The sequence below is a fragment of the Mastigoproctus giganteus genome, chromosome 4, assembly GCF_048544385.1.
Source record: "Mastigoproctus giganteus isolate SK-2022 chromosome 4, ASM4854438v1, whole genome shotgun sequence".
Taxonomy (NCBI): Eukaryota; Metazoa; Arthropoda; class Arachnida; order Uropygi; family Thelyphonidae; genus Mastigoproctus; species Mastigoproctus giganteus.
This window is the reverse complement of record NC_143578.1, coordinates 196,988,612-197,001,631: the sequence shown is the minus strand read 5'-3', so window position 1 is coordinate 197,001,631 and position 13,020 is coordinate 196,988,612. Positions and strand designations below refer to the sequence as shown.

At 42.0% G+C, this 13,020-nt stretch overlaps 1 protein-coding gene across 1 annotated transcript in view; it reads left to right on the top strand.

Moving 5' to 3' along the window:
* Positions 1-13,020, top strand: part of LOC150087309 (cytosolic phospholipase A2-like) — a 218,438-nt gene that overhangs the window by 114,808 nt on the left and 90,610 nt on the right. Inside the window, exon 7 of the mRNA XM_090371974.1 lies at positions 1,856-2,040. Within this exon, the coding sequence (XP_090228100.1) occupies positions 1,856-2,040 (185 nt within the window). The remainder of the gene's footprint in view (positions 1-1,855; positions 2,041-13,020) is intronic.

Genomic DNA, 13,020 nt, shown 5'->3' with positions numbered 1-13,020 from the left:
GCGGGTTCGATTCCCGCCTCGGGCTTGGATCAAAGTACTGCAAAAAACCTTGGAAGGTGCAATATGGCCACAGAAGCCGATGCGCCAACAACTATCAAAAAAAAAAAAAAAAAAAAAACTTATATACAACTGCAGATTTCAATACTGTAGCCTTTCTCCCTCATCAATATTGTTTAATAAGATAAGAATAAAAGAGTAAAAGAGTTACCCTTGCATCACACTTCAAGGGATCCTGCCTATTACCTTGGTCTGCTCTGAAGAATAACCATTTATAATGATCTTCTGCCTCCAATCCACCTCAGTCCACTTGAGAATCTTGTCCTTGATTCTCAAGGACTGTATTAGTGTACTTCTGACCATGGACTCTCCATGCTTCCCCTTTATGTATTGGCAAGAATTTGGTAGCTCTTCAAGCTAAGAGGATTACCCAAATCCAGTGATGACTCCATGATAAAACCTAAAGGTTTGATGCACTCCTCGGCAGCCTCTTTCAATATGACTGGATAAATACTAAGGCCTTGTCCATTTTCAAGCTTAGGGGTGTGCTTGTTACAATCTCTTCTAATATGTATATCACAAATCCTTCAGTGCTTAGGTATATTAGCACAATATCTACCATTTAAAAAGGGTCTTTCTGCCTTCAAGATCAATACAAAGTATCTATTTAGCTCAACGGTCGCATATTCTGAATTACCTCTGATTGCACCATTTCCAATGATGGTTAATTTGGTTTTTGTTAAAAGCACATGGAACTCATTTGTAAATCTCACAGATGGGCCAGTTTATAGTTTTGCTTGTTAAAGATGCATAGTTGTGGACTAGATATAAGAAAATTTTCTTTTAGCAAAAGTTTATTAACCATTGAAACAATTTGCCACCTAATCTAATCTAATACTGAAATCTAGTCTTATAGAAAGTTTATATTAATTAACCAACAGTTGGACAACTTAAAATTAGGTGACAGGTATTTTTTAAGAATGACCCTAAATAATCTTGACTTCCTTTTGTCATTTTGTCTGTAATAATGCCAATACTATTCAGATATAGTGAGAATCCATTATAACAAATATTTCTGATTTTCTCAATATTCTGCTTTGTGGACTTTACTGTGTTTAAATCAAAAATGAGTGTGTATTTAAAAACTTATTGTAAGGGATGGGTTAATTAGAATGTGAGGCTGATATGGCTATGTGGCATCAACAGATCGTGGCTGCAAATTGCATGTATTTTCTGAAAAGTTTGCCTATTTTGTGAGAAGAAAAATCTAAGTTTCTGAGAGGACAAACTATGCAACCTTAACCTGGGCCTAACTTGGCCAGTATGTGAGAAAATCTCATAAGTTCTTATGTCTTGACAGATTCTGTATCTGTATCAACCGAACCATTCTTCGTTTAGCTGATACAGAAATTGAATCTAGACTTTTTCCCCATGGTATAAGAATAATGAAGCTATCCACTGCACTAAACATAAGGACTTTTGGAATATTAAAAATATTTCATATTAGAAGAAGTTTTCTATTAACTTATATCAGTGGCATGCAAAAACTTTTGGCCACAGATCCCTTTCAATTCCTAACTTTATCCATGAATACCCAAATTAAAATACCATTATGTTTTATTTTTCTCAATTTTTGTGATCAACAAAAATATATATATTTCTAACCCACCTTCAAAATTTCCCCTTCTATTTTTCAAAATACACAGATTTAAAAATTTGGATAAAAGATCTGTCTGGCTGCCTATATGCAGTCTGCCAAATATGTAGTCACTTATATATCTTTGCTTCTAGAAATGTTTTAAAAAAATTCTCAACAACTTATTTTAGAATTTTAGATATTTATTTTTAATTATTTCAGGAGTGATATGGAAAAATACGGAAAAACACATGGGTTTTGGCAGCAATTTGTAAACAACATTTGTACTAGTTCGCTAATGAACACTCGCAGAGGTAGAGCAGGTTTGGTTTTGAATCCTCTCAGAGGACTGTCTTTGGTTGCCCGCTTTCCATTTTCACCATTCTCACCTACATCTCCAAGTGATGGTAAGTGACATGCATTGTTATTATTTGGATACTGTATGTTTAAATGTTAAGAAATTCCCTTTAAAAATAAAAAAATTGTGTGAGTCCTAACTAACTTGCAGGTCTTAGTGTCAATTCATTATTATCAAAATTACTGTAACTCAGAGTGAAAACGGATACAAAATACAGGAGGGCCTCGATTAACATGATTGATTTGTCCACGAGCGTATCGCGCAAAACGGAAATGCGTTAATCGAATATAATAACCATTAGGAAAAATTATAATTGGTCCTTGACCTTCTGGAATGTCCATAAAGAATTTTAAAAATACCTTTTAAATAACTTTTTAACTGTATACAATGTAAAAGATAATGAAAATAATTATGGAATTAAATGTTTATTGCATAAAACAGCAGTTCCCAAACTGCTTGTTGGGAACTGTGGAATATTTTAAATTTTCGAGGGAAACACAGCGATACTCGACATCTGTTGGACACCGCACGAACTACTAGCTCGAGGTAAGTAAGGTAAGGTGTGTGGTATATTAGTGTCTAACGGCTCCTGGGATTTCTCCCATCTCTGCGGGTGTACATTGTATCGGGGCCAGAGATTTGAAGTACGTGGGGGTCATGTGCTGTATATTGTGTTGTGCCCTTTGTTCCTCCGGTCTGTTAGCCGCCAAGTCCCTAGTGGGACCCGACGTTACCACACCGTGCCACGGGGAGGCTGACCGGGTGCGCCACTGATGCTAGAGTACTCTGGCAGGTCCTGCCACCTACTTTCCTGGGATTTTAGTGGCTAGGACCAGATTTGAGAATGAGATAATTGCTGTTTCTTGAGCAATGGTTGTAATTTTAACAGAGCGTAGGGTTGTTCACTGATAACTTGTTCTAGGACCAAATAGGTTGGGCAATAATTTTGATGTATTTAGATTTAGACCTGTGGGGTATATATATACACACACACACACACACATATAAAAAAAAAAAAAAACATTGTGCAAGAGAAAAGTAAGGGAGGAAGGCAGAAGACTGGAAGGTAGGAAACAGAAGGGGGCCGACAGGGAAGATGGCCCCTGATGACAGTGTGGCATGCCCAGTGCCTCACCAGAGAGAAGAGTGGGGTGGACAAAAAAAAAAGTCATTGCGTAAGAGAAAAATGGGGGGGGGGTTAAAGGACGGATGGTAGGAAACAGAGGAAAGACGCCAAAAGAAAAAAAAGAGAGAGATACCCTGCAAGTGCAGGGTAGGTACAGCTAGCATGGCCAATCATTTGGAGCCGACACTTGGTGGAAATCCAGCAGTGTGAGTGTTGCTATGGTGGATGGGTCATGTTCAGGAAGGTCTAGTCCAGGTGTCGTCATTGGGACTCCATTTGGTGAGTCTGTGTCGCATCCAGACTGAAGGCTGGTCCAGTAGTCCATGATAACAAATAGTGGGGTGGTCAAAACCGGGAGTCCAAGATATGATGGTCAAGCCCAGGGATCGATGGTAGGTCTCTTCTTGATGAGATGTGTCACATCTGGTCGGGAGAAGTTGGTCCAGGAATCAATAATGAGGAATTTGTCAAGGTATGTGTGGACCCTGTCTTTGATTGCACTGCTAGTATTGTCCCAACCAAGTGGGGAGACCAGTTGACTACTTGAGATGTGAGGAATCAAATTGGGTTCTGTACTTCAGATGTTTTGTTGGTCAAGTCTTGTGTAAGTTGGTCCAAGGCATGAGCATCCATGGCTCAGTGATGTGCAGCAACAGTTGGCCGTCGTGGTTGTTATGACCTATTGATTTGGATGCTAAGGTGGTGGTAGCGCTTTCTGCCCTTCTCCCTTTCTGCCTGGAGCGTCCTTTCCGAAAACCGTACTGGTTAAGTGAGGAGAGACCAGCATCATTGTAGTGGGCTTCTATTCTATGGGAGATCATCCATTCGAGAAGTTTGCTGAAGACTGGCAGCAGGGCAATGGGCCAGTAGGATTGTGGCAGATCATGTGATTTGGTTGCATTCTTCAATATAAGTCTAACGGTTGCAGTCCTCTATTGTGTGGGGAAGAATCCTTGGTGAAGACAGTGGTTTAACAGGTTGAGTATGGTAGTGGGAATAAGTTCAATGGCTTTCTGGATGATTTCTGGATTGAGCATGTCTCTGCCCGGAGCCTTCTTGTTTCCGATTCTAGATGCAGCTAAGTTGAGCTCGGTTGGGGGTGAAGGGTTCTTCAATTGCAGTTGTGCGATATGTTTCATTTTCGGGCAGAGCTCTAACTGTTCCATTGTGTGTGGGTCAGCAGGCTGCTGAAATGTAGTGTCTAGAATATTGTTGATAGTGTTTTGCCATGATCTGGTGTAGAGTCCGGTTCGGTAATGTTGTGGTTGATACGACCTCGCCTCTGGGGAGCTTGTTAGTGGTCACTTTGTACACAACCCCCCCCCCAGGGATCGGCGTTCCCTTCGGTGCTTACCATGGCTTCCCATGAGCACCTTTTGCGCTGTTTTATTGTTGTGGTGTACTGGTTCCTGGCCACTCGATATTGCAGTAAAACCTCTGTTTCTTCTGGAGACCACGTTCTTCTTGCACGTTGATAGTGTTTTCGTTGGTAAATGACTTCGCGAGTAAAAGAGCCTGGAGTTCTGGTGATCACCAGGTGTGAATCTCTTCTTTTTGATAGCCTTGTTTGCAGCATTAGTGATGAGCTGTGTAATTGCGCATTGATGCTGGTCTAGGCTGAGGCCGCTAGGATTGAAGCGGCTAGCTGCACTGGTCAATTCCTCCTTAAAAAGGTTCCAGTCAGCCTTATTCAGGGCATATCTTCTTTGTTGAGTTCGGTTGGTTGGTTGGTTGAGTTACTAGTGAATGGTGTAGTTGGAAGGTTAATACTCTGTGGTCAGAGGTAGTCCAGTCCTCACGGACTGTCCAGGAAGCAAGGTGCTGAGCAATGGAGCTTGAGGCTAAGGTGACATCTATGGTAGCTTCCCACAGGGTACTGGAGAAAGTTGGCAAGCAGTTAGGTTTGTTTAGAATGACCAGGTTGCTGTTAGACAAGTAGTCCTCAAGATGTTGGCCATTTCTGTTTCCTCTGTGATTTTGAGTTCGGCTGTGCCAGGCTGGGGACCTGCAGTTAACATTAGTCCCTATGATGAGTTTTGCATTTGGCATTTGTAGCTGGATGGTCTGTAGATATCGGGTGGCAGGAAGAATATCTTCCCCCGGTCGACAGTATATTGAGACTAAGTAGAATTGCCGCAGTGGTGAAATTACATGGGCGCACACAGCCCAGCTAGTACACAGATCAGTGATTTTGGTGACAGTCAGTTCGGGATTGCGAACGACGATCGCAGCCCAGGGTGTGTCACCATCAACCTGGACCACTTTAAATCTCAAGGGGTAGCCTTTTACCTCCTTGTTATGAGTGTATGGCTCCTGAAGAAGCAGCACATCTAAGTTCTCTTCATCTGCCTTTTTGACCAGTTGTGCAGCAACAGCCTTGGACCTCTGAGCGTTATGTTGTGCTATTTTCACAGTGTGGATATTTACGTTTGGTCTGTTACTCCCCATATTCAGTTCTTGACCGTTGAGCACTTCTGGCTTTGAAATAAACTGGGCAATTGCTGTCACGGAGTGAATGGTTGGGGCCTTGCACCTTTAGGGCCTTGCAATTGGCACATGTGGGAGGTTGAGACTTTTGGGGGGGGGGGGCATGTAGCGTACTCATGCCCCATTTCGGCACAGTGGCCACAGGTGGGCAGATTTTGCCTGCACGTGTGCGTGGTGTGACCGAAACAGCAGCACCTGAAACATTTGGGGACAGCTACATGCTCCCTAAAGCGGTGTCTGTCCCAGTTAATGTAAATTCTTGTTTGCTGGGAGAGGATCTTCCAGGCCTTGGGTGATAGCTCAAAAACCCAGTTAATGGTGTGCCCAGCTCTGGTTTTTGTTTGGAATTTAGGGATTATGTGAGAAGTCAGTTCTTCATCTGGGAGTTCCTGTTTCAAGTTTCAGAGGAATTTCGCTTTGCAATTCCTCTGGAGGGAGATCCTTGTGCACATCTAGTACCAGTATACAAGGGCCCTTTTGTCTAGGGGACTCGGCCAGGAGTCCAAGATATGGTATTTTAGGGTTCTGAATAATCAGTTCAGCATCCTCTTTTGTGGCTGTTTCTATAATTACTCCTGTATTTCACATTTTGTGAATTGACTTGATTTTAGTGTTCTTTAAGTCATCTGTCAAGGAGTCCATGACGGTCTTCTTGACCTCCTCACTGGACATACGACCTTCATTGGTAAGGGGTTTAAGTACCACTAGTATCACCCAGACCTAACCACTAGGTTAGGTCTGGGTGATAGCGTTTTCTTCAGTGTAGTCCGTAGGTTGGCACCTGAATTGTTTGTCTTGTAGCCCAGTTCCTGAGATTCGGGAATAAAGTCTGGTGGTGGCTTCCTCAGCGCTTGGGCATATGTGGAGTCATGCTGTCGCATTTGTTTTACTCCACAATCAGTGTAGGCTTCCAATTTTGCAGTTGCCTTTTCGTTTTCCAGGTGAGTCTGGATAAGCAGCGATTCCATTTTATTCCATAGGGTGACGATTTCTGCCCTAAGAAGTGTTGTAACTCTGTTAGTTGGCTCTTTGAGCAAGTTCTCCAGTACTACTTTGAGTTGTAGCAATTGTTGGATAACTGTCCCCTCAGGCATGTTGGGATCAAGGGGGAGGTCAGGTTGTCTCGTGTCTGTGTACTCGGTTTAGAGAGGGGGGTTCCATGGTCCCTCTGTTTTGAGATTTTGACCTGGTTTCCCGATCAGATTTGGTACCGATTGGTTTTTTGTTCTTCTTAATGGGGGTTCAGTTTGAGATTCTTCATGTTGCTCTGCTATTTTAGGGTTGTCGGTCACTGGCAGGGTTGTGTTTACAGCCGATTTCCTCGATTTACCCTCCATTTGAGCAGATACGAATTGGTGAGTTCACTGTGGATGAGCGAGTGGCGAGACAGTCTCACAGAAGGAGCTCAGAAAATGAGGGCAGATGATACCCGCTTCAAGTTAGTAGGTGAATCAACTTAAGAAGTGCTGCACAAGAACAGCTACCACCAGTAGGATTTACAGTATAAGTCATGTGCTATTTGCCCTGTGATGACATCCATATGGTCATTATAATGGTATTAAGTTAGACCAGTGATTATTATTTATAGCTTGCAAAATTATTTAAATCAAGTGGCACAATTCTAATTTCTGCCGAATCCATGGGGGCAAAATCAGCCGTTCACATCCAGTATCTCGGCAGACTGCAAATGTGTTGCCGATGACTTCCTTGTCACAAGAGAGCGGCGCCTCCGTAGCCGGGTGGGCAGGAGCAGCAGTGCATAGCACACGCTTCTTGATTAGACCGGGGTTCGAGCCTGTCACCACCAAATACGGAAGATGTGGAAAGGTCAGGGAATGACACCGGAGCAATATGGCCTTAGTTGCTAATGCTCCTAAAAACCAAATAACAAACAACTTGTCACAAGAGAAACTATATTCGTCATAACGCAGAGGCACACGACATTCAGTAACGTCTTTTAAGTTTTTGTTTTCTAATTTCAGTGTAGTAGGGAGATGAATGCTGTGAGAAGCAGGTGTACGCGGGAGGGCAGTTACTGCCAGAGGCAAAGAGTGCGACTAAGTAGCTCTCACTAAAGGGAAGCTTAAGCAACAAGTGACCTTCAGCTATGATTGTACTCACACAGGGGGGGTCACCCTCCCCAGTCGATAGTGCAGTTCAGCCATGGTAGCAACAGAAATATGTGTTTGCTGCACTTTCCAATTCTGGAACAATGCCGCCAAGGTGGGCAGACACATTGTTATTAGCGTTGGATACGAATGAGTTGAAATGCATGAGAATGGCCCAGAAAAATGAAAAACTGATCTCACCACTGAGTTCCTCTTCCTTAAAAACCCTTGTATGGCACAAATCCAAAAGCTGGCACTATTTTAAACTGATTAAAACTATCAGTATGCACGCAGTGATTTGCAGTATGTGTTACTAAGAAGGCAGCCATTTTGGCAGGCTACTAGCTCGAGGTAGTTCACAGTTTCAACATTTCTTATTAAACTTATGTTTGGACCTAACTACTAAGCGGAACTGTTAGGTATATCTTTTGGTCTGAGTGTGCCTTGAAAAAATTGCCGAGACACTAAAAGCGCCTTGAACCGAGAAAGTTTGGGAACCTCTGACATAAAATACACAATGAAGAAATGACTGTTGCGGAAATATTTGAACAGTGTTGACTTTCTCTTTTCATCAATCAATTTCCGATAGCCGACAACAATCTTCTCTAGACCCTGGCGAAATAAATATCGCAGAAAACCTCAACCTTTTGTTTGAGGTTCTACGCGATACGAAAGATTTCATCTAAATCTTTTACCATTATCTCCTTCGCAATAACATTTTCATCTGGCTCATTTAAAAATTTGAATTTTTATGCAAGTGTGCATTGACTTTATTAGCAGGAGACAAACAAGTAACACGTCTTCTATCAATGGAACACACCGAGGTGGGCAGCAGGCAAATGTTTGTTTATTGACCGTACTACTCGCGGTAAGCTTAACGTGCGATTCAAGTCTTTTTCAACTATCGCATAAAAAAAAAAAGATCGCGTTAACTGGAAATTTGCATCGTGTAAAGTGCAAAGTGGTATAATTTTTCAAATAGCGTTAACTGAAATTCGCGTTAATCGAACTCACATTATGTGAGGCCTTCCTGTAGATTGTGACAAGTTTAATAATAGGAAATATACATATTATATACATAATTCGGCCCTGGAGGAAATGTGCAACGCTCAAGGGGTAAAATTTTTTCAGTCTGGCCTGTGCTTGTTAACAGGAGAGACTGCTTCTACAGGGATGGGATACACTTAAATAGAAAGGGTGCAAGAATATTTGCTTATGCTATCGAGGCAGTGTTAGGTGGGTCAGAAAACTACAAGCTTGTGGGGGATTCACAGGCTAAAAGGTTAAAAGTAGCCACAGGCAGAGAGGTGAAGGTGATTCTTGCACAACTTCTATTAGAATAAGTAGTGACCTGGAGAGAGGGGTGTTGGGGGTTTCAGGGACTGATGGCAATCATCGTGAAACAGGTGGGTATATGGGATGTGTTAGGGTAACTAATAATAAGAATAGGAACATGTATACTTGCAGGTATACCAGTGCTAGAAGTATAGTAAATAAATTTGATGAATTTGAAGTGTTGGTCAAGACATCAAAGGCGGATATTGTTGCGATAGCAGAGACGTGGTGTCACACAGATATAAGGAATGCAGAACTGGAATTTGGGAAGTACAATGTGTACAGAAAGGATAGACAGGATAGGAAGGGAGGAGGTGTTATGCTGTTAATTAAGAAAAACATAAAATCAAAAGAAGTGCATCCAGTTGATATAGATGAACAGTGCACTGTTGAGTCAGTTTGGTGTGACATAAGCACTGCGAAAGCAAAAATAAGAGTAGGAGTGTGTTATAGGCCTAATGACTCGAATGAGTACAATGAACAATTGTACAGACAAATAGAGTGGGCTAGTAAATCAGAATATCTTCTAATGGGGGATTTTAACTTCCCAGATATTGACTGGAACTCGTGTGTTGGTCACTCACACACTAGTAAGACTTTTGTGGATTTATTGGATGATTGTTTTCTGCAGCAGCATGTTTGAGAGGCAAGCAGAGAGGGTAATACTCTTGATCTGGTTATCAGCAGTGATCATTCGTGTATTAAGAAATTGCAGATAAAGGAATCACTAGGTGGCAGTGATCACAGTGTACTGATGTGGGATTTACTTAAAGATATAATTACCATCAGGGGTAAAGGAAAGGGATTTTACTTCCGAAAAGGTGAGTACAGTGATCTCACACAGTTTTTAAATTCTGTACAGTGGGATCAACTGACGATGATACCAACAGTAAATTCTAAGTGGGAAGCATTCAAGTAATTAATCGTGGAAGCTACTAAAAGTTTCATACCTATCAAGAAATATTGTTCAAGGTTTAGGCCTAAATGGTTATCAAATGAACTAATGAGACTCGTGACAGAGAAGAAAAATGCATGGGATCCATATAAATTATCAAGCGACTCAGAAGCCTACGGCAGTTATAAGCTAGTCTGTAGTAGTAGTAGTAGTAGCATGTGATGCAAGAAAGCAAATGTATGAGCTTATGCAGCATCAGCCAAAAAAAAAAAAAAAAAAGTCACACCATTCGCTCCAAATGCCTGTCCAGTTTCTCCTTAAATTTATTCAACCTATCAACATCTACAACGACAGGTGGAAGTTTGTTCCAGCAATTAACCACCCGCTGGCTAAAGGCAAATTTCCGCACATCTATTCTTCATCTGTCTTTTCTTAATTTGAATTTATGCCCCCTTAGGTTCGTAATCTGAACAAGTGGAAGGATCCCATCAGAATTCTGTTTGGACTGATCCTTTGTCTCTGAGTGAAAGTAGTAGTGGCATGTGATGCAAGAAAGCAAGTGTATGAGCTTATGCAGCATCAGCCAAAAAAAAAAAAAAAATCACATTTCCATCCAAATGCCTGTCCAGTTCCTTCTAAAATTTATTCAACCTATCAACTTCCACAACAACAGATGGAAGTTTGTTCCAGCAATTAACCACTCGCTGGCTAAAGGCAAATTTCCGCACATCTATTCTACATCTGTCCTTTCTTAATTTGAACAAGTGGAAGGATCCCATCAGAATTCAGCATGCCCAACCCAACATCCCTTGATGTTGGGTTGGGGGATGGAAGTCTGTTCCACCACCCAACTACCCGCTGGCTAAAGGCAAATTTCTGCACATCTATCCTACATCTGTCTTTCCTCAATCTGAATTTATGCCCTCTCAGGTGATTATTCTGAGCATGAGGAAGAATCCCATTGGCATTGAGCATGCTCAAAACATTCAGAACTTTATACACCTCTATCAGATCACCTTTCCGGGGCCTAGTCTCCAGACACTAATTTGCAAAACTTAAGCCTTTCTTCGTAAGAGCAACCCTTTGTTCCATTCACTAACCTTGTCCATCTCTGTACTCATTCCAGCAGCTCTACATCCTTCTTGAAATGAGGCCTCCAGCCCTGTATACAGTACTCAAAGTGTGGCCTGACCATTGCCTTATACAAGGGAATAATCACCTCCTTATCCCTGCTAGAAAAATTCCTGTATATCATTGACAAGACACCATGAGCTACTCTTACAGCCCGTCTGCTCTGCTCAGAGAACTTCATATCTGCCTGCACAATTACCCCCAGGTACTTTTCATTCTCTACCACTGTCAGCATAGTACCACAGAGTTGATACGTTGCTCTGGGGTTGCTGTTTCCCATATGTAGTACTTTACATTTGTGAATGTTAAAATTCATTTGCCACCTCTCATCCCATCTACTCAACCTTTCCAGATCCTGTTGGAGCAGCATAGTGTCAGTAGTGTCCTTAAGAATCCTGCCAACCTTTGTATCGTCTGCAAACTTGGACATTAAGCTTGATATACCATCATCAATATCATTTATAAATACAGAAAACAATAGTGGACCCAACACTGAACCCTGAGGGACTCCACTAATAACATTAGTCCACGATGAGCAGTGTCCATTGATTACCACTCTCTGTCTTCTCCCTCTCAACCATCCCTTCATCCATAGCAGTAATTTGCCTCCAATGCCACGCTGCTCCAGTTTGTGCAGCAGTCTTCCATATGCAACAGTATCAGAAGCATTTCTAAGATCCAAATATATATCAAAGTTATTCCCTGCATCCAGTTCTTTTGTGACTGCATCACTGTATCCAATCAAATTGGTCAGGCAAGACTTTCCCTTAACAAAACCATGCTGTGTCCGAGCTATAACTGAAGTCTTGTCTAGGTGATCCTGCAGTCCTTCTTTAACCAGTGCCTCCATTAATTTTCCCAGAACAGAAGTTAAACTCAAAGGTCTATAATTACTTGTGTCAGCCTTTGATCCTCCTTTGTGAATTGCGGTCACATTTGCACATCTCCAGTGTATGGGTACCTCCCCTGAGTCCAAGAAAGCTCTCAAAATTATGGCTAAGGGTTTGCTTACTTCCTTTGCTGCCTTCTTTAATATAACTGGATAGATCCCATCCACCCCAGGTGCCTTTCTTATGTTTATCTTCAACAATTTCTCCTCCACTTTACTCAGTTATTTCAAGATTATCTAGCTTACTGCCAGAGTTGAATACACCTCTGGCATTCCCCTCCCTGAATAACTCCTCATGTGTGAATGTTGATGCAAAATATTCATTTAGTTAGCATTAGCATTAGTAGAGGCATTTGATGCAAGAAAGCAAGCTTATGCAGCATCAGCCAAAAAAAAAAAAAAAAAACCCACTTCCACTTCACCCCTCTGTTCGTTCAAAATATTTGTCCAGCTGAGCCTTAAACTTATTTAGGCTATCAACCTCCACCACAAGGGATGGAAGTCTGTTTCACCAACCAACCACCCGCTGGCTAAATGCAAATTTCCGCACGTCTATCCTACATCTGTCTTTCCTCAATTTGAATTTATGCCCTCTCAGGTGATTTTTCTGAGCTAGAGGAAGAATCCCATCAGCATTGAGCATGCTTAAACCATTCAAGGCTTTATACACCTCTATCAGATCACCTCGCTGGTGCCTAGTCTCCAGACACTGTAATTTGCGGCGCCTCCGTAGCCAGGTGGGAAGGAGCAGCAGTGCGGCACACGCTTCTTGATTAGACCGGGGTTCGAGCCCGTCACCACCAAATACGGAGGATGTGGAAAGGTCAGGGAATGACCACCGCATATCCCGGAGCAATATGGCCTTAGTTGCTAATGCTCCTAAAAGAAAAAAAAAAAAAAAAAAAAACCCCTGTAATTTGCAAAACTTAAGCCTTTCTTCGTAAGAGCACCCCTTGGTTCCATTCACTAATCTTGTTGCCCTTCTCTGTACTCGTTCCAGCAGCTCTACATCCTTCTTGAAATGAGGTCTCCAGACCTGTATACAGTACTCTAGGTAA